Raw genomic sequence first — 21,268 nt, 5'->3', positions numbered from 1 at the left:
AAGTTTGGCAGTTATACTGACGGAGAGATGTCGCCAAGGCTCTCTCTTACATCAGAGAGTTCAAGGTTTCTTTCGCAAACGGCAACTTCACCGAGAAATCTAAGTTGCTCATGTTGAGATGTATCTCGAGGAGATAGCAAGCAATTGGTGGCTAGCAACGATTCTTGAAATATCATATAAAGTCACTTGGTACAATACTATCAGCCTGTCAGCAACCCTAAAATGTCAAATACACATTGGTTCACTCTATCTCACTCTAGGCAATATGTCACAAAAGAGTGGAGTGGCTGCCCTCTTGTGCAGCACTCCAATTGATTCAATGGGGCGATTTGATGTCAACTATTGAAATAGTCACAACTAAACTAAAAGCCTCAAGGTAAAGCTCTAATACCCGGGGAGTATCTACCAACTCCTCCCTCCACTTCGCATTAAGAGCATAATAGTTCCTGAACTTGACCAATTATTTCCGCACCAGCTTTCTCTTCCCTTTCTTTGTGTGCTAAGTTCTGCCCATGTATAGAAATCTCGTCAGTTTCTTCTACCTTTGGGTATTCCTCTCACTCCCTGTCCTTTGGCCCTTCACCCTTGAACGGTCTCCATAGACTCACATGAGAATCTTACAAGTATCTGGCTCTGGCAACTTCACTCAGCAGGATACATCATTGATCTTTTTTGAAGTCTAGAAGAGTCCATAATATCGCATACTTAGCTTTTAGAAAATCTTCTCCTTACCCTTCTCCTTTATAAGACATGCCTTCCCAACTTTAAGAAGCCCTTCAACTGCTGGTCATATCGATGCTTGTCTGTTGCCTTCTTATGCCATTCTTGAGACTTTTGCAAAGCCTCTTAACCTTGGCAAAAGCAGTCTCTATATCCTGTACGAAATTATTAGCCTTGAATATCTTGTCCTTGGTGCACAAGATAGGTGGAACCTTCTTGCCACCCTCGACAATCTAAAATGGTGCCTACTCCATTGATGTGTGAACAGTGTTGTTGTAAGCAAACTCCACAAATGGAAAATGTTTCTCCCATTGAAAAGTATTCTCCAAGATGTAACACTTCAACAAGTGTAGTACCGCTTAGTTGGTTATCTCTGATTGCCCATCAGTCTACAGATGAAAGGACAAAGAGACATACCTAGATGAAACCAGGATAAGCCCAAATTCACCCTTAAAGGGAAGTGCAAGGTATAGACTCATGTTAGTCACCCATAAGACAATATAATTATCAGCTCCATCATGCATAGTACTGACTAAGTACTACGACATCCCCACTAACATCGTCAATGCCCAATAGTGGGTTTGCAGATGAAACAACAAAGGGAATTTAAGTAACGTACCCACATTCTCACACACTGCTCTCAAGAGCAACCTCACAAACTCGTAAATTTGGGGTCTCTATCTCAAACAATAGACCGAGGCATCCCATGTAACTGAAAATGTGCGAGATGAACAGCTTTGCCAAATGATCATGGCCTTCAGTCTCTTCTTCACTGGTACAAAGGTAGTCTGCTTGTTGAATCTATCTACAATACATCAAATGCCATTATGCCCACTCGGAGTCTTGGAAAGATCAAAGATGAACCCATAGCTATACTCTCCCATGGTCAGTCTGGAATCGGTAAAGAGGCTGAAGAAGTCAAGTCACTTTGTTCTCGTCATACTTCACTGTGACAAACAGCACAAGTATGCACAAATTCATCCACGTTCTTCTTGAGTTGAGGGCAATAGAAGTAACGCTCAACATCCTTGAGTGTCACCTCTAAAAACCAATGCCCAACAAAAGGAGGATTATGACACTCTAACAACATATCACACAAAACATGGTTTTTTGCATCAAATACCCTTTCTTGAGAGAGTATCCTAAAAACATTTCTCTACTGTACCCTATTGAAGATCTCACCGTGTAAACATCGGCACTCAATGATCATGAACATTGCACAACATGTTTTAGCAAGATATGAATTACATATCTTCTCCAAGACTTATGACTTACTTGAAACTTGAAACTTAGAGCAGAATGAATGGGAACTATAAGACAGAAATTTTGGTCCTCAAAGAAACGCACGGCTTCAAAGACGTCTTGTGTGGAAGAAACACAGTTCTTGGCAACTATGGTACAAGGGAGATGGGGGAAGCGATTGCTGGAGAAGGAGATGGAGGTGGAGCGGATGAAGTCAAGGGCGGGGTGGTGGAGTTTCTCATTGGGAAAGCTGAAGAAGGCTCCTCCTAAAAATCTATCCTTGACAACCCAGAAAATCAAAATGGTTTCTAGTAGAAGCCCACTGTTGACTGTCTTGCTGGTTACTCTGACATCTAGGGCGTTGTTGCTGCATGTTGCAGGTTTTGCTTGCTTTGGGATTGCGTATGGGGTCACTGAGCTGGACAAGATCTCCAACAAGGGCACAATGCCTTAGCAAGATGTTGCTATGGAAGATAAAGCACTGATTAGCCAACTGCAATACTACACAAGCTGCCTGACCCTTGTGTCTCCACCATTGGAAGAACAATCTCCTTCGCGAGAACATAAGGGTCTCAAGCAAGAACTTGAATGGTAGGATCTCTTGCCACATTAGCATCTAAACAAGGAGAAGTCGTCAAAGACTCAATATAGGACCCAATGGGATCCTCCATATGAAGCAAAGAGAGATACTCGTGCTACAGGCCAGGGAGGCAAAGTTTGCTCCTCGGAAATCGCGTCAACTAAAGGGTCAACGCAATAGCGCCCACAACAAAGTATGCCAGCCAAGCCTTAATTCAAGCACCTTGGCAACCATCTCTTGCCCCTCAAACCTCTATTTGATATTATCCCCGGCAAGGACTCTCCACGTCGATAATCTTGCCCACCTCTTCCATTAGGCATGCTTTCACCAAATCCCAACCTTCCCCATTGCAGGAGGTGTGCAGACAATCCTACAAGCGACTAAGGTCGCCTGAAGGCGGTTGGCCCCTAGCAGCGGTTGGCCTCTACTGCTAGGCTCGCTACAACCCATGCGGCAACTACAAGCCTGCATTATTTTTTATGGAATAATCGACCCATCAACCTTAAGAGACAAAAGCATCTCCCTAACATACGCCCACCGGCCTTCTGAATCATAATCAAAAATGTGTATGCTCAACAAAATGAAGTAACCTCCTAGAAACCAAATTTTCTATGTCCATATATCAAGGAAACATATAAGAAACTTTCAAAAAACACATGGAATGCACATATAGCTGTTTCACATACCAACCACAAGTACATTTGATGTGCCATATATGACTACTGTTCGTATCAAAGTCTAGTATCCTTATGTCATCAAAGTGGATAACAATTAAGACATTGCGGGGAGATTGCAACTAGTCAGAAACTTGCCTTTTCTTTAAGAACAAGCAAGTAGATGAAAGCATTTTACGACGACTTTGTTCACACATCCTACATCCGGTTTGTTCGCTTCATAGGGAATGCACCTCTGCGATGGCTCCTAATCACCCGTCCGATTACATTCAAGCAATTCCTAAAAAAAATTCTCTTTTGAGAGGGGAAAAACCATTCTGAAGCATAAAAGTTAAAAATTACTTGGTGGAAGACTATAACCAGATGTACCGAAGACAAGCATAGATTCACCTGTTATAGACTCATGTTTTTTTTCCCAAGAAAGAGATCCTTCTATTAGTTAATGAAATTGCACATAGGTCTACAACCACCTCTACTAGAGAGGGCTACAACAATCATAAGGGGGAGACTCTCCCAATGAAAGAACAACATATGTACAATGAGGCTAAATGAAGAGATGGGAGGGAAAAGCCACACAAGTGGGCCGTAGTGCCATCTAAGCACACCCTGGACCATGGTGAAGAAAGGAACAGGATGCCAGAGTCGAAGGAAAGCCTCTCTACGCTCCCGCATGCGGTCGGAGCTGCCCTGGAGTCTCTCGAACTATCCTCTGAGACTATGGATCAGCTCTAGCCAAAGATCTCTAACTATCTCTGCTGGTGGTACAGGGCAAGCCTCAAAGATGCGGAAGTAGCGGGCCCGCTAGATGAACCAAAGTGTCAGGCCGCAGATGAGCTCCCAACACTAGCTTTGTAGAAGGCTTGAGTGTAGGTCGACCCCCCTGTAACAATATCATCCTGCTGGTGGAGGATAGCTCAAACTGTAGTGCAGGGCCCGTGAGAGTGGACCAAGCAACTACCCCCCAAGTTACTGTCGTGCTATGGAAAAAGCTGGCATCATGCAAAGGACACGAAGCCAAACCTGTTGTGCCATAGGACAGTCCCAAAGAAACTGACACTGACTCTCCACAGGATGGCCACAAGCTGCGCATGCTACCGAGAGACCACTATGTACAAGCCAGCTTCCCACTACTATAGCTCTATGTGCAACCAGTCACTGGAACAAGGTGACTTGCCGCGGTTGTCTGGCGTCGCACAACCTCGCCCAAAAAGCTGACAAGAACTCAGCTGTGAGACCCTCCTCCTGCCAATGAGGTGTTGTAGCAGGACAAACCTTTCTCCGTGCTGCCAGTATGTGACGTCCTGGCCACTAGAGGCTATGGGCTTGGGAGAGATGTCCACTGGCACGAGTGCAGTGGGATCCTAGAGAGTGGTTATGGCAGGACCCTTTTGCCTCAGCCGACCATCTAGGTGTCCCTTTCTTTTAGTACACTGTTGGACTAGTCTCAAGAGCTGTTGGGTCTGGATCTATGACACAAGTTCTCCCACAGATGCCCACAACTAGGATCCTCTGAAAAACAACACTATGCAACCTGTGGGGCTCAACTAAAACTCGGTGTAGATACCCTCACCCTGTAACTCGAAAAACAGGGAAGGTACAGTCTTTGAACAAGCCCAAATTGCGATGAGGACCTCCAATCGCGTGAAGGCCCCCATCCATCTCAGCGTTGCTGCCTTTGTGATGTCTGACACATGCTCTACACCCCTCTCATGCCCTGTAGCTGGATGCTCTGAAGCTCCTCTGACAAGCCTGAGAACTGCAACCAGTCACCTACAGTGCGTGCAGGACCCTCTGCCATGGGACCCCAAGAAACATGAGGCCTACTACCAATCAAACGGCCTCTCCGAGTGCCAACCATGGGGTTCCAAACAAGGGGCTATTGCAGACGCTCCTCTGTGCAAGTAGGCTGGTGCTGCTCCAGGCCTCTTCTCAACTGCTCCCAGGAACGAAGAAGACTCATAGCAAAACGGTCCTCCAGTCTCCTGCTTAAGCCAGCTCTGCGCATCTCTGTGAAAATCCATCTGGTCGAAGGTCTCCAAGGGCCTGCAGCCTGAGACACTCTAGCACTAAGCCGCTGAAGCAAAAACTCCTAGGCTCCTCCCTCGGAAGCAAACCTTTGACAGCAAACTTCCAAGAAGGCCTCTTCTCTGCTATGCTGGGTCTATGATCCCCAACCCCCCCTGAGAACAAGGAAAAACGATGACCTGCCAGGCTACTTTGGCCCGGGCTACCTGAGTGTCGCGCCCTGACCAAAGGAAATTCCTAATCAGCCTCTCTACCTGGCTGATGCAGGAACTCGAAAAGATCCAACAAGATGTGATGCACCACATAGTAGCCAACAACGCCTGGTTGGCCACTACAACTCTGCCTGCCAGAGAAAGTCGTGTGGAGCTCCAATGTAACAGCTTCCTCCAGATGGGCAGGAGGAGAGGAGCTATCTGCTGCTCAGGAGACAAGTCCAAACCAACCTGACAGCCCAAGTACTGAACTGCAGTCCCTGGGGGAATCCATCTGAAACCCTCACCTGGCAGGTAGGAGCACTACCAACCGAGAAAGCCATTGTCTTTCTCCAATTGATTCGTGCGCCTGTTATAGACTCATGTTGGTCATCCATGAAGTGATATAATGATCAGCTCCATCATGCACAGTATTGACTAAATACTATGACATTTCCATGTATGTCATCAGTGTCAAGTAGTGGGTGTACAACAGTCAGCAATATATACTCCACAACCACACACATAAATACTCACGTACAGAGTACATGTGACCAAACAGACCTGCAAACTGAATTTCTGCTTTGACTCCAAAGACTCAAAGGCAAACTCATCAATCAGGTTTTCAGTACAGGACAAATGAATTACCTCACAATGGAAATATCACGCCTGGCATGCAGATATACAAAAAGATAGAAAACATGTAAGCTACATATACTTCGCAAGTTCACATAGAAAATGTTCGCAAGTTATATCAACTACCTAAAAGCTACAATTTGATGATCTATTTTGTCACAAAGCAAAAGAACAAGATGAGACTTGTATAAAGGAGCATATATTTTATTCTTTGGTAAAAAATTAAATCCAGATATTAACGAGGAAAGGGACCTGGTTTCTAGATCAGGGGAGTGTCCATCACTATTGCTGTCATATTCTTTGTACGTTGGTGCATTTCCAAAATCACTTTCTTGCTCATCATATCCGTGCTGAAGCTTCAACTTCTGTTAACCACAGAACCAACCACTAATTTTCAAAACATGTACAAACCTTGAGATACAACCAAGCATGATTGCATAGTACTATTCCAAACTTAAGAGTAATTTCAACTTAGCTTCAAGACTTGCAAGACATAAGATTTCCCAGAATTACACAATATAATCAAAACTCATAACTAAATTAACATAATTAAAACTAGATATCTTCAAAACATATGGAGTCTTGAGCTCAGTGATAATATACTAGCCACCAAAAAAAGAATTTTGTATTGACCAATCAAGTTTTTGAGTGTTTCACATCACAACTTGTCAGTTAATTTCCAAGATTTAAAAATAACAATCAAGGTTTCAAGGGTTTAACTTCACATACTTGTTAAATAATCTCCAGTCCAATTTTGAAGTATTTGGCTTCACGGACTTGTTAGTTTAATTTTTTAAGAAGGAAAGTTTTAATGGATGCCACTAGCATATCACTCTAGTACCTTGATATCCACATGTATATACCTAGATGAATGCAAGATAAACCCAGATTCACCCTTTAAGGAGAGTGCAATGTATAGACATGGGGAAGAGCTCGCTGCTGCTGCCTGCACCATCCCTTGCCATGGCTGAACCCTCTCGCCTTCTTGTAGCTTCTTCCACCCCCACCTCTTGCTCGCTGCCATCATGCCCGCCCCAGCGCGCTGTGCCCTGCGTGCAATTCCCTGCCCATCCTCAGCGTGCTGCCCCCCGCCCAACACCTGCACGCTGCCAACTGTTGCCCTCTCCCAGCCTCCCGCCATTCGCCTCCGTTGTGGTTGGCTGTTTGAAGCCTATCGGCGATAGTTTCGACACACTCGTCCCCGCCTCGACAGCAGCAAACACAGAATGGCGGTCCCTGCTCCACCATAGAGGGACTCCTTAGAATCCCCCTCGCTCGACCCTGCGGAGCTGACCTTCAACTTGCTCTGAGCTTGATGGCCGAGGTGGAACGCTTGCAAGCCTCCTCGGTTATCTGCAAGATTATTGGCACTCGACCCAGCCAAGGCGAGGCTCAGGACTTCAGGCCCGAGTCCTCTCTAATGTGGGCAAGATCATCGATGTCCAGATCCTCTAGAGAGGGTATTATCAGATAGAGTTCGAGTCTCCAAAGATGACGGCCAAGGTGATATCGATGAGCCCGCTCGATATCCGAGCAACTCGAGCTTACTTCAGACGATGGCATCATGGTTTCTACCCTACTACAGATGTGCTTGAGGAGGAGGCCGACTTGCCTATCTCAGTTTGCTTCCTAGGCCTGAGGAGAGAGTACCTCCCTCTTCTTCCAAGGATTGGTTCCATGTTTGGGATAGTTCTAGTGTCACTGTGCACTGTAGCTTCGGTTGTGGCCAAGGCCGTAGGTTTACCTACTACACGGGTTCTTGTTCAAGACACACACTCCCTCCCGAAAGCGATATTGTTGCATCGAGTGAGCGGGGCTTAAATCAGACAGAGTGTGGAGCATTCGGGTCTCCCGAATCAGTGCTTCATTTGCAGGCAAATGGGCCACTTAGCAAAGGCATGTCCTCGCAGGAGATCTCGACCCACAGCGCATGGGTAGCCTCCCAAGGCTAAGCATGCCCAGCAGACACATACCCTGCCACAAGATGGGCACCACGTGCCAATAGAAAAGATCAGGCTGAACAGACTTTTAGCACTTTAATAACAACTGAACTGAAGAGAGAGACGACACGCGACACGGAGTGGCGGAATTCCACCCTAGAGAGTATTGGCCCCAAACCTTGGCGCCCCTTTCGGTATTTCTTTATATTGCATCAACACAGTACAAGCCGGTAATCCAGACTCTCCACCTTCTCCAACAAGCATGCCAGAGAATGAGCCCTAACCACGTATTTAAAGGCCCTAGGCCCCAAAAGCAATTTTACATGAAAAGCCTTCAAACTCAAAAGCTTCTGGTCCAAAAGCAATGCCAAAAAGCTGTTAGCGTAAATCACGGAAATCCGTACAGCCTGCCACGTCCTCATGCCAGCGCAATTTTTGGAAATCTGCCACAAGTCTCTTTTTTTTTTTTTTTGTGTGAGAGTCCTGCTTTATTTTAATCCTTTATGTTACTTGGGGCCCCATCGGACGGGCTCCCCAAAAGTTGGTAGGACTTCTTCTTCTGTCACTTGTTCTTCTTAGGGTTTAGGCCCCTCGGCCAGCATCTGCAAGTTGGCTCTCTTCTTCAGGGCTTTGACACGTCAGCTGTTTGTGACATCTCCCCTTCTCGAAAGAGAGTAATCGTCCGCGATTACAGCATATCTGCAAAACAACTCAAGTTACCTCAAAAATTTCCGAGGGTCATTCCGAGGGACATTCCGAGGGACAATCAGTTTGCTCTTTTTGTTAACGAGTTAGCTTCTCCTTTCGGCTCTTTTGATCAAGGAGTTAGTTTCTCCTTTCTTCCAGATCGGAACTCTTGATATTCCGATGTAGTAAAATTAACCATAACACCGAGACCGTACTGATCTTCCACGGGTGTCTTGATGCACTAAAATTACATACCAAGGCAATCTCATCCAATTAGGAATATTCAGTGGTTGGCACATCACAATGCAACACAAATGCTCACATATGCATGTTACAAGACATAGAAACATAAAACCACCGATGAACACTCTCCCCGCAAATAACCATCCAGGTCCGGGCCATGAGCTGTTCGACGACTCCCTCATCACTCCTCCTGCAAATAACCTAAAAAGGTCGGGGCCATGAGATATAGAGGCCTTTAAAACCAAACGCCCCCCAGACCACAGTCTGCGTCATTTGGAGGTGCTGAGAGTAACCACTACTCAGACTTCTTCATACTCCCCACGTAAATAACCATGCAGGTACGGGCCATGAGTAACAACACTTTTAAATCATTCCCTCCGCAAATAACCACAAGGGTCCGGGCCATGAGTATGAAGAAGCATTCTCAAACATCATTTCTCACTACTACACCCGAGAGTCACCAATCAATGAAACCAGTATTAATTTCAAACAAATTCCAAACAAGATCACCAAACAAGTTCTCAAACAGATTACAAACTTAAAAAGAAATCTCTGTTAGGTGCAGCAGAATGAATGTTGTTCTTTCTCAAGATGAGTGCTCCAAAAGGTGCTCAAGGTTCCTTTTTGTTCTTATGGAAGGGAGAGCCTTCCGTTCTTAATGAGAGAGTGCAATGATCACAAACAAGTGAATGGACATTGTGCGTGAAAGTGTATGAGACTGAGAGATAGAGAGAGAAGAGAATACGACACCAGAGACGTTGTAAAACCCTCCTCCGAAGGCCCCACTCTCCTTGGCGAGAGTGGTCTACGATTGCACAAACTGGTACAAAGTAGGTGCATGTGAGTGATGCAAGTCTAGGCTAGGTCGATGTCGACGACGGGGACGACGAGACCGATCTAAGGGCTGAAATTGGCTGCTTTTGTCTTGCTGTCCAAAAACAATACTGGCTGAAATCTGAGGCAAAATTGCTGCTCTCCTCAAAACGCTAATGGCTGAAAATGTCTGGAACCAAAAACGCTGATGTAGGCTGGTTTCTGCGGGCTGAAATCTGCTGGTCTTTAGGTGGTCAAAGGCTGAAATCTGTTGGTGTTTTATCTGCTGAAAACGCCATGCAAATGGGGGGGCATTTGGGGTTTCTGGAAACGCTAGGACTGAGGTTGTCTACGATGATGCCTTGATGAAAACGCTAGGGCTGAGGTCCTGGCGAGGAAGCTATGCTGATGAAAAACGCTAGGTGAAGGTGAGGTTCTTGCTTGGAGGAAAAACGCCACCAAGGGGATCTTGCTGAGAAATTGCATGTCGAGCGATGGTGCTCCTGCTGCCTCTTCTGCCAATTAGTGCTAGCCTAGGTTTGCTTATATACTAACTTGTAAAGAAAGAGGATGCAAGAGAGCTACACAAGACAAGCACACAGCACACAGAGATCGAAAGCTTCTTCTTCTTCTCTAAGAAAAAAGAGTACAAAATGAAGAAAAAAGAGTACAAAATGAATAAGTGCTAAAGCTGAAAAGTAGCACATATGTACATGCGGTCACTAAGTGTGAACTCGCTAGAAGCGTACTAGGCTGGCACTATAAGTGTAGTCCAGCTGTAGAATCACTGGCAGAGATCCTCCGTGTCGGTCACCTAACGCGCCAGTGAGTAAATGTCGTAAGCGGCCAAGACCCGTGGTGGATGCCAGCTCAAGATGTAGAGTTCGACATCTCAACACTCCCCCTCGAGCTCTGCATGTAGCAGAGTCCAAGCATAGTCCGGAAACGTCGAAGCTTCTCAGCTCCGAGGGCCTTGGTAAAGATATCCACTATCTGCTCCTCTGTGCTGACGTAGACCAAGTCGATGTCGCCCGCCAACACTCGCTCTCGAACGTAGTGATAATGGACCTCTATGTGCTTGGTCTTGGCATGGAACACTGGGTTCCTAGCCAACTGCATGCTGCTGAGGTTGTCACAATGGATGACAATCTGCTGGTTCACCTGCACTCCCAAGTCCTCAAGTAATGTGCGTAGCCAAGCTACCTCGCACGTCGTAACTGCTGCACCTCTGTACTCGGCCTCTGTGCTCGATAAAGCAACCGTAGGCTGCTTTTTGCTGCTCCAAGTAACAGCAGCACTCCCAAAAGAGAACATGAAGCCACTCGTAGATCTCCTATCAACAATGCTACCTGCCCAATCTGCATCTGTATACCCATACAATGCTAATGGCGCATCTGCTGCATAGAACAATGCGTAGTCAAGAGTCCCTTGCACATACCGAAGTGTGCGTCGTACTCCATCCAAATGTGGCTTCCTCGGAAGCTGCATGAACTGACTCTCCAAGCCTACTGTGTAGCTCAAGTCTGGCCTCGTGATAGTCAAGTAGATTAGACTACCCATAATCTTCCTGTACATCTTGACATCCTCAACAACATCACCCTTCTCTGCACTCAGCTTTGCATTCACATCCAAGGGAATAGAAATTGGCTTACAATCAGCCATACCATACTTTGACAACATGTCCAAAGCATACTGTCTCTGTGACAGCCATACACCCTCTGGAGTCATGATCACCTCAATGCCAAGAAAGTAGCGCAACTCGCCCAAATATTTCATTTCAAACTCCTGTTTGAGAAGACCCTTCACATGGTCAATCTCCATAGCATTGTCACCCACAATAATAAGGTCATCTACATATATGGTAATGACCACAATCCCCACATCACTCCCACGTACATAGAGTGAATGATCAGCATGAGCTCTCCTAAAACCAATACTGACAAGATACTTGGCAATCCTATCATACCATGCTCTAGAGCCCTGCTTCAAACCATACAAAGCTTTGAGAAGCCTGCATACATAATCTGGGTAACCTGGATCGACATAACCAGGTAGCTGATCCATATACACTTCCTCTTGCAACTCACCATTCAAGAAGGCATTCTTTACATCCATTTAATGCATAATCCACCCTCTAGATGCAGCCACTGCTATGACAGCTCTCACAGTCGTCATCTTATCCACTGGAGCAAAGGTCTCCTCATAGTCTATGCCATACGTCTGTGCATAACCCTTTGCGACCAGCCTTGCCTTGTGATGCTCAATGTTACCATCAGCCTTATGCTTGGTTTTATACACCCATTTACAGCCAATAGCTTTCTTGCCACTTGGCAATGGCACCAACTCCCATGTGTCATTTGCTTCCAATGCAGCCATCTCTTCATTCATTGCATCATCCCAATGCACATTTCCAACTGCATCCTCAAAACATGTGGGCTCCACATCTTGTATCACCTTAGCCATGTAGGCTTGGTGATGCGTTAGATACCCATCATAAGTCAATTTCTGAACTGGATTTCTGACTCTCTTAGATCTGCGCGGTCCTGGGTCACTCCTTTGCCCTCTAGCATCTTCTTGTACTTTCCTTACACCAGGTGTCCTGACAGCCGGAATTCCAAATTCCTCATCAAGACTTTGTTCAGAACCATCTGAATCCATGTCTACATGTGAAAAACCTGATGATGCATCAGTCATAAAGGGAGGTTCATCAACCTTTTCCTTTCCTTTTCATGATGCATTCCCTGTACCTGCTGGTGGAGTAACCTGCGTACATAGTCTACCATTCCATGGCTTCTCAACAGAGCCACGAGAAGAGGACTCTTGTGGTCCACTCAAAGCCTGTGACTGTGGCCTCACATTTTGTAGAACCACATCATCTTTTACATCAGCCCCAATAGTGCCATGTGCATTACTGTACCAGCTGCTCATCTCATCAAAGACTACATCTCTACTAACTTGTAATTCTCGTGTAGTAGGATTGTAGAACCTGTATCTCTTTTGTTCAAGGGAATATCCCACAAGAATACATTTCTCTGCTTTAGGATCCAATTTCCTACGCAACTCATCTGGTACATGCACGTAAGCTATGCAGCCAAGCACTTTCAAGTGTGCCAAATCAGGCTTTGTACCTGTAAACTTTTCCTCAGACGTTACATCATGCACCGCAGCTGTAGGTATCCTGTTCATAATGCACACAGCTGTATTTACAGCTTCAACCCAGAAATGATGAGGCATGTTCTTCTCATTCATCAATGCACGTGCAACCTCTGCAATGTGCCTGTTTTTCCTTTCTGCGACCCCATTCTGCTGTGGAGTATATCTGCATGTAAACTGCCTGCGTATACCATGCATTCGCAGAAAATCTGAAAAATCGTTGGAGAAGTACTCTCCCCCTCCATCTGACCTCAATGTCTTGATTTGCATATCTGTCTCCTTCTCAATCATGACTTTGAAGTCCTGAAAGTGACCAAACACTTCACTTTTGTTACGCATGAAGTAGACCCATACTTTCCTTGTATGGTCATCAATGAAAGAGACATAATACCTGCAACCATGTATACTTGCAAAATCGGTTGGACCCCAAACATCTGTATGCACCACCTCAAGTGGCTTTTTACATACATTGCGCTCATGTGGAAATGAGCCCTTTGACTGTTTTCCAAACTGGCATGCTGCACACACTTTATGCATACCATCCACCTTGAATTTGGGCAAACCTTTTACAATCTGTTTTGATTGCATGCTGCGCAATCTCTGCTCATTGACATGGCCAATGCGTTTGTGCCAAATGTCAACATCAGCCACAACACCTGTGCCGTGTGCAAATAATGCAGCTTTTACCTCAGGCATGTCTACATTCAGCGTAAACATTCTGCCCACACATTTGCCCTCTGTGATCAGCTTATAGCCATTCTGGAAATCTTCTACATAACAACCATTTGGATTGAAGCGAACCTGCAAACCCTGCTCAACCATTTGTTCAACAGAAACAAGATTCTTTGTAATGTTTGGGACATGAAGTACATCTGCTAAGTACTTTGATTTGCCACTCTTCGTATTTAGAGGTATGTCCCCTACATGAGCAATGGGATGAGCTGTGTCATCTCCTGTCTGCACATAGCTTAACACATCTGGTTTGCGCATATCTCTAAACCACTCTCCACGAGACGTCATGTGATTAGAGACACCTGAATCCACATACCAAACATCATCTTAGGTGGAATTCTCTGCAGTTATTGTATTCATTACATGCTGCATAACAAACATGCGCTCGTTTTTGCTGTCATCTGTATCTCTGCTAGTAGATGCATAGTTGCCCTGTTCTCTCTTTCCACTTGCTTTTCCCTTTGGACAGTCACGTGACATGTGACCTCTTTCACCACAAGTCCAACATTCTCTGCTATCTGCAGTATGTTGCTACCTGCTTGATCCTGCACCACGACCTCTTTGACTCCCCCTGCCTTGAGACTGGTTTCCCTTACCACCTGTATTGTTTTGATTTGATTGACCTTCTTGAAATTGGCCCCTGCAACCCCTTGGGCCTCGACCACGACCTCTACCTCTACCTCTACCTCTGTTGAAGTTAGAATAGAAGGCCTGTTCCGAATTATTTCTGCCATGAGAAGATGTGTCAAGGTTCTTCTCCTCAAGAATAAGCATAGAAATCAAATCTTGGAACACGGGGATGTCGTCTCTTGTATTCATGGAAGACCTGAAATGTACATACTCATCTCCTAAACCATCCAAGCATGCACGGACAATGTCATCGTCTTCCATTGAGACTTTAATAGATCCAAAAGCCTCAATGATACTCTTGTCTTCAAAGCATAATCATTGATGGAGAGGTTGTTCCTCTTAACCTGATTTAGCTCCGACTTTAGTTGAAGCTTCCTGGCCTTGGTGTTCACCTCGAACACTCTGCCTAAGTTTTTCCATGCAATGGCGGGGGTTTCAGCATCCTGTAGATAGCCCATCATGCCATCTGTGATGCTCATAGAAAGCCAATACATCACTTTGCTCTGGCCTTGTTGCCAATCCCTCAAAGCTTTCCTTTGTTCTGCTGTAGCATTTGCCTCGGGAATCTCTGGTTCCTTTTCATTGTCTCCTTCTACATAGTCCCAATAACCTTTTCCTTTTAGGAAATTTGTTATTCTGAACTTCCATGCAGGGTAGTTATTTTTCTCAAGCTTCTCAGTAACAATCTGACTGAAACCGTCAGACATCTTGAAGCACTAAGACAAAATAGCTGCAATCTGCAAAAACCTGCAAATCTGCTGAACCTGCTATCGTGGTACCTGTAACGCTTTCTACACTCAACGAGTGTCCACAATCAAGCGTACATACAACCATTGTACTTGTACAGTAAATCTCTGTGTACTGCACTTTGGAGACCTGTTCAGAAAGGGATTGTGAACGAAGGGATTGTGATGCTCTTGCTCTCTTAGCCTCTCTTGCCTGCACCCGGATTTGATACCATGTAAAGAAAGAGGATGCAAGAGAGCTACACAAGACAAGCACACAGAGATGGAAAGCTTCTTCTTCTTCTCTAAGAAAAGAGAGTACAAAATGACTAAGTGCTAAAGCTGAAAAGTAGCATATATGTACATGCGGTCACTAAGTGTGAACTCGCTAGAAGCGTACTAGGGTGGCACTATAAATGTAGTCCAGCTGTAGAATCACTAGCAGAGATCCTCCGTATCGGTCACCTAACGCGCCAATGAGTAAATATCGTAAGCGGCCAAGACCCGTAGTGGATGCCAGCTCAAGATGTAGAGCTCGACATCTCAACATAACTTACTCAATTTGCCCTACCTACTTTTCAACAAAAGTCACTTAAAAATAAGAAGAGAAACATGTCAAAAATAGGGAAAATAGGCCTATGCACTGTAAAAATGCTACTGATGGGATCTGATTGGAATCTGATGGTCATGCTGTGTGCAACCAAAGGATATGCATCTACACTAAGTGCCTGGGTATGCACGGTCTGCAAACAGACTCACAAAAGTGCTAGAACACTTCTAAATCTAGACTGACTGGATTGACGGAACCCTTGTCGTGCTGTAGCTTGTCCACGGACACATAGGGTTGGATGTGTCACGTGACATCCCCTCCTTTTCAAAGTGAGGTACTGGTACCGAACTGTATGGCGTCGAGGGAGATCGCCAATAGCATCCGGAATCGTGGAAGGGACTCATCGCCGGCCTACTCTGATGTGTGGGTCTTGCGGTACTTGAACTTCATAAAGGTCTACAACGCTTGCTTCTTTGGGCCGCGCTGGAAGCGACACAAAGTCTTATGTGGCTCCTTCAATACTTCAACTTCATCGAAAGTCATGCTTCTTCCTTCTTCAAGAATCTCCATGGCTGAAAATTCCTGAAACCATTTCCAACACAAAACCATGAATATACCGATTCCATGTAAAGTGAGTGGAAAAAATCTTGGCTTCCTAAAAGACTGTGCATGCAATGTAGATGACCAAAGAGACGGAGTGCCAACCCGTTCACCACACACACGCAAACAATGAGATCGAATCTTTCTCTTATGATCTAAAGCAATCAACTGTGGCAATTCGCAACAGAAATGCCCATGCTTGGTGCTCATACTTTCATGTGCTCATTCTACGAATGTGTCATGCCAAGGAAGAGACATGGAATGTGACTTCCTTACATTTATACTTTTTAGCTTTTCATGAAAAATCCGCATACATTTGTGCTCATTCATGAGTGAAACGTGCTCAACGTACAATATGTCATGCCTAGGAAAAGGGATCAAACAAAGACGCTAACGAAAATACAAAAACTGATCACGAATGAAACACTCGAACAATGCGTGCATATGAATCATGCGAACACATAATACTTCCTGTCAGGGTTCTTTGGACCGAGGCTCGAGATCCAAGATCGGTTCTTCCTGAGGGGGTTTAATGAACCTAGGCTCGAGAACCAAAATCTCTACGGAAAGCAGCTTGTTGAACTGTAAACAACACATCAAGGCACTCTTTCGTGATGAGAGAGTCCATACCGGGAGCAAAGCCAGAGACCTCGAGAGGAGATTCTGACTAACCTCTAGGCGGGCTCTCTCAACAAGAGAGGGACTAATCACATCATGCATACTGCCTGGGTCAAACAATATGACAAAACGTTGCCCCGTCATATGACCATAACATTTAATGAGAGACTCATCAATGGGAGGGTCAAGAGAAACTTGGGGCACACTCGTGCTGTCATTGATTGCATTGACAGAGGAAGTGGGTTCTGTGGATTCTTTAGATTCATTAGAGTTAAGCTTAGGACATATTCATTTTATGTGACCCTTAATGTGACAATGAAAACAACGACCAGATTTTGGCACATAAAGAAAGAAAAGAAAAGGCAAGGTTGCAAGGTGCTGTTTGGTAAAGTTCAAAAGCTATTCACCTCTGGATGTCAAGTGGATGGAAAAAAGTGAACTTGCAGAGTCACTAAAAGTATGGGAACTTAAAACCTTGGTTTGCAACCTACCTTGACCCTTGAGATTCAGAGCTACATGGATTGTCAGTGTGACAATGTCTTCTGAAAGAAATGATGTACATGTTACTTACAGTGAGCTCAAATGAAGTGCATGTTACATGAATGTTAGAGCTGTACAGATTGTCAGTTTGGCAATTGCTCTTATGGAATGTCCAAAAGTTTGTTTAGTGCTATAGAAGTGAGTATTTCTTGTCAGTTTGTCAAGGGTACATCAATTATTTCTATTGAAGAGTACATGTGTAACTGCATTCTTAAATTGTCGGTTTGGGTATGCTCGAAAGGCTACTGGATCCAACGTGTACTAAAAGATAGTGGCAAAATGCGTCGCTACCATTTTGTCATTGGAAAGTTAATGACTCAAAGCAATGGCAGAGTGCGAAGCTACCACTATGTCATTGGGACAGGGTTCACACGCAGGCAATACATGTGTCGACGAGGTGTTGAATACACCAGGGTTGACAATGAGCATGTATGTGTCGTGCATGTGTCGACAGGTGTTGAATACACCCGAGTGTTGACTGTAAGGATGTACCACATAGATGCAAACGAGGACGTTTGAGATTTCAAGAGGGGGGTATGTCACCAGCCAGTGGCAATTCCATTTTTGTTTATTTCTCTTTCTTTGGGGAATTTCGTTTGTTTTACCTTTTGGAAACACCCCTCTGGAAATCTAACTGCCCTGCATTGCATAGCCAGTTGTGGAACTGTTCAGAGAGAGTCCAGGCCTGAGAACTAAAGAGCACTAAGGTTGGACAAGGACTATGGTTAGCCAAAGTGGGGTCATTGGCCAGCCAAAGCGGAATCCTTTGCTACATAGGCTACCTTTCAGTTCTGGGTGTGGCTGCAGTGTACAAAGAGGGTCAGATGACCTAGAAGAATGTAATGGCAGAAACTCCTAAATTTTAGGGACTGCTATTTTTGGACAGCAAAATGTCTTCGCGTCATTACGTGCAGTTTGACATGGGGATCATTTTGTTACTCTGTGGCCAAGTCAGCAGAGGCTGCAGGTGAGATATTTCTAGACCCGAGGGTCTAAAGCGGGAAAATGCACAAATGAGTGACACTTGGTACTCTGAGGCCAGTTTACTACTTAAAGAGAAGGCAAAAACGTGATTTTCAGTTGTGAGCTCGTTTTTGAGTGTTGTCACAGGTGGGAGAGCTTCAATGGAGTGCTAGCTTACCCTCTATGTACAGTGAGGTGCAGGATGTCATGACCTGCACACCTCTCACTGCTCTCTCTCTCTCTCCTATTCTTTATGGTTATGCCCCTCTAGTGGGCTCATCAGATTGACCATGTACAGTTGTGTGGGTTCATGCGCGATTGCCGAGGCAAGAGCCTCTTGCACAAGTACTGGATTAGCTAGCGGCTAATCCCCCGCAGGTACAGGTGATTCAGAGAGGTTTCACGTGCGAAATCTCGTCCGATTCAAAGGACAAGTAGCCCTACAGGTGCGGGAGCTTGAGGGCTTGCTACGGATGCGACCGGCACGCGAAATGGAGCCCGAAACAGTGAATTACAGCCTGCTGTGTATTTTTGCAGGTTTAGGGTTTTGGCCCTAAACGGACCCTAATACCCCCAGGAGGTTCGGGGACGTGAGGGGACCGTTGTACAAGTGATCTTGCGCATTTTCGGGGCAAAAAACAGAGAATTCAGCGTGCTGCAGATTCTCGCGAGGTTTTGCAAAGTGTCCGTATGCGTCGGGAAAGTCATCCAATGCGTGGGAATACTGACTGTGAAGGGTCCTAGTACAGTTATGCTACCGAAATCAGGCCAGAACAATTGAAATTCAGCCAAGATTGTGCGGGGCAGCTTGTAGGGAACCACAGCTTTTATTCCCTCTGTTAAAGAATAAAGAAATACCGAAAGGGGCGCCTAATTTAGGGGCCAGTCTGGTGTCGGTCTTCGCATACAAATGCATTCTAGCATCTGTATCCCATTCCCCTCTCTTGTGTCATTATAGCACAGGTAGAATAGACGACTAATAATGGGTGAAAGCTAAATCAAGGTTTGAAGTACAGTCTACCGCCCTTTTTGAAGTTAACAGGCCGGTTACAGCTGGATCATATTGAAATAACCAATGTTTGCCAAGAATCATGTCGCAATAAGATAAAGGTATCACGTCAAAATCTGGTTAATCTGCATAATTTTGAATCTCAAACTGCAATTGTCGAACTGTCTCATCACAAGTTAAAATTGATCCATCTACTAATTCCACATCATATAAGTGAGATGTCTTCTGAGTTGGCAAACCAAGCTGTCGAACTATCTGAGTGCTGACGAAATTATTTGCGCATCCGCTGTCCACCAAAACATTGATGGAGAGACCATTGAGAGTTCCAAGAAGGCTTAGAACTTGCTTTGAAAGAGGCTCCAGAACTGAAGAATCACTTTGAGCGTGCTTCATAAGAATATTCGAATCCTTTGAGACTAATTGTGTTGACCACAGATTTTCCTTTGTCTTGAGTAGAAGCCGGTTGTTCAGAATTCAACGATGTATCCATGTTGGAATTTCTTTTCAAATTAGACGGATTTGGTCTCCTTGGACATGGATACCATCTATGGTCACCTCCGCAAATAGTACATGAACCATCGTTCTTTGAAGTCGAAGAAGCATTTGACGAAGAGCTTGGCTGAGTATTGGAACGCTGATCTTGAGAAAAATCACGTCCTTCACCACGATCAAGTGGAGCATTTGAAGAAGATCTGCTTTGAGATTGTCAATCTTGAGAATAGAACCTTGAAGTTGAATAAGACTCCGTTGCATGCTGTCCGAACTAAGATTGTTGATGCTAACTTTGGCTATAGCTTTCTCTACGATCACGTTGTGAAAAGGAAGCGCTATTTGAAGATCTGGCACCAGGGAGAAAATTCCGTGTAGGGCGCCGATTATCGCCAAGATGCTCCACATAGGCTATTGCAGCATCCAAGGTGGTAGAATTGTATTTGTGCACATCGTCCTTCAGGGTTGGTTCAAGCCCGTCAATGAAACTGTGTAGTTTATTAGAGGGGTTGAGATTCTCTATCTCCATAGCTAGTCTCTGAAACTCTGTGATGTACGCAGCCAAGGAACCTGTCCGGCTCACGCGGCGAAGAGAGAACCGGGCAGACGATCCGCATTGGCAGGTTCGAACTCTTTGCGAATAGCACGTCGGAATTTATCCCAAGAGGTGTGTGTTTACCGTCAACAACCCGTCGTTGCCACCAAAGAAATACTGTGTCCTAGAGCAAAGAACTAGCAAGTGCAAGTTGTTTACTCTCGACCAAATCTTTGTTTCATAAGTAAACCTCCATTTTGAATAGCCATTGGTCCAGCACACGCTTGTCGCGGCGACCATTATAGGGCTCACGTAGTTTAACATCCAGTTTCTTCTTCTCTGCAGCATTAAAAATTTTATGAAGTAAATGAAGTTCGCGATTGTCTACCTCATCAGTTAGATCTGGTTCGTTTTTGTTCGTCCACTGAAGCTTCGAAAGAAGGTGGTGGAGAAGCAGCATTAGTCGTCTGAGAAGCAGTAGGACAACTTCGAGAAGTGTTTTGCGTCTGTATCTGATCCAAGCGAGTGTGAAGTGACGCGAGGCTTGTGGAAAGTGTTGCCATCTACTCCTTCATAAGAGTAAGGGCGTCTTCAGAATTACCTTCTCCGTCCTAAGAAGTCGGCATGGTTACGCCTCAAAGTGAACTCAAACAAGTGCAAGAGCAAGTTCTAGGACGAGTGCTCCGAGAGAGGAAACTATGTTCGGAAACGGGTTCCGGCTCTGAAGTTCGGGAATCAGGAATACTTATCACTTCGAGTACAAGGGAGGTTTTCCAGGAGAACACCTTCGGTCTACGGACAAGAGGATGGGCACCCTGAACGTGTCATCTACCATGGGTGCGATGCCGACTGCGTGCAGAGGAGAAGCGGATGACCAGCGCTAGAGGGTGAGAGAAGGGCAGCGGGGAAATGCTGGAATTGCTGGCTGGCTGTTTTTCTCTTTTTTCTTTTTTTTAATCTTTGCGTAAGTTGA

General features: G+C 45.2%; 1 protein-coding gene across 2 annotated transcripts in view; it reads right to left on the bottom strand.

Annotated features, from left to right (window-relative positions):
- LOC147441499 (uncharacterized) overlaps positions 1-21,268 on the bottom strand; it is a 48,893-nt gene that overhangs the window by 8,053 nt on the left and 19,572 nt on the right. For both annotated transcript variants that reach the window (XM_086483130.1, XM_086483131.1), the window contains exon 12: positions 6,321-6,433. In XM_086483130.1, the coding sequence (XP_086339256.1) occupies positions 6,321-6,433 (113 nt within the window). The remainder of the gene's footprint in view (positions 1-6,320; positions 6,434-21,268) is intronic.

This window comes from Adiantum capillus-veneris, chromosome 15 (genome assembly GCF_014529385.1).
Source record: "Adiantum capillus-veneris isolate H3 chromosome 15, ASM1452938v2, whole genome shotgun sequence".
NCBI lineage: Eukaryota > Viridiplantae > Streptophyta > Polypodiopsida > Polypodiales > Pteridaceae > Adiantum > Adiantum capillus-veneris.
Note: the sequence above shows the minus strand (reverse complement) of the source record. Positions and strands in the feature narration are given on the sequence as shown.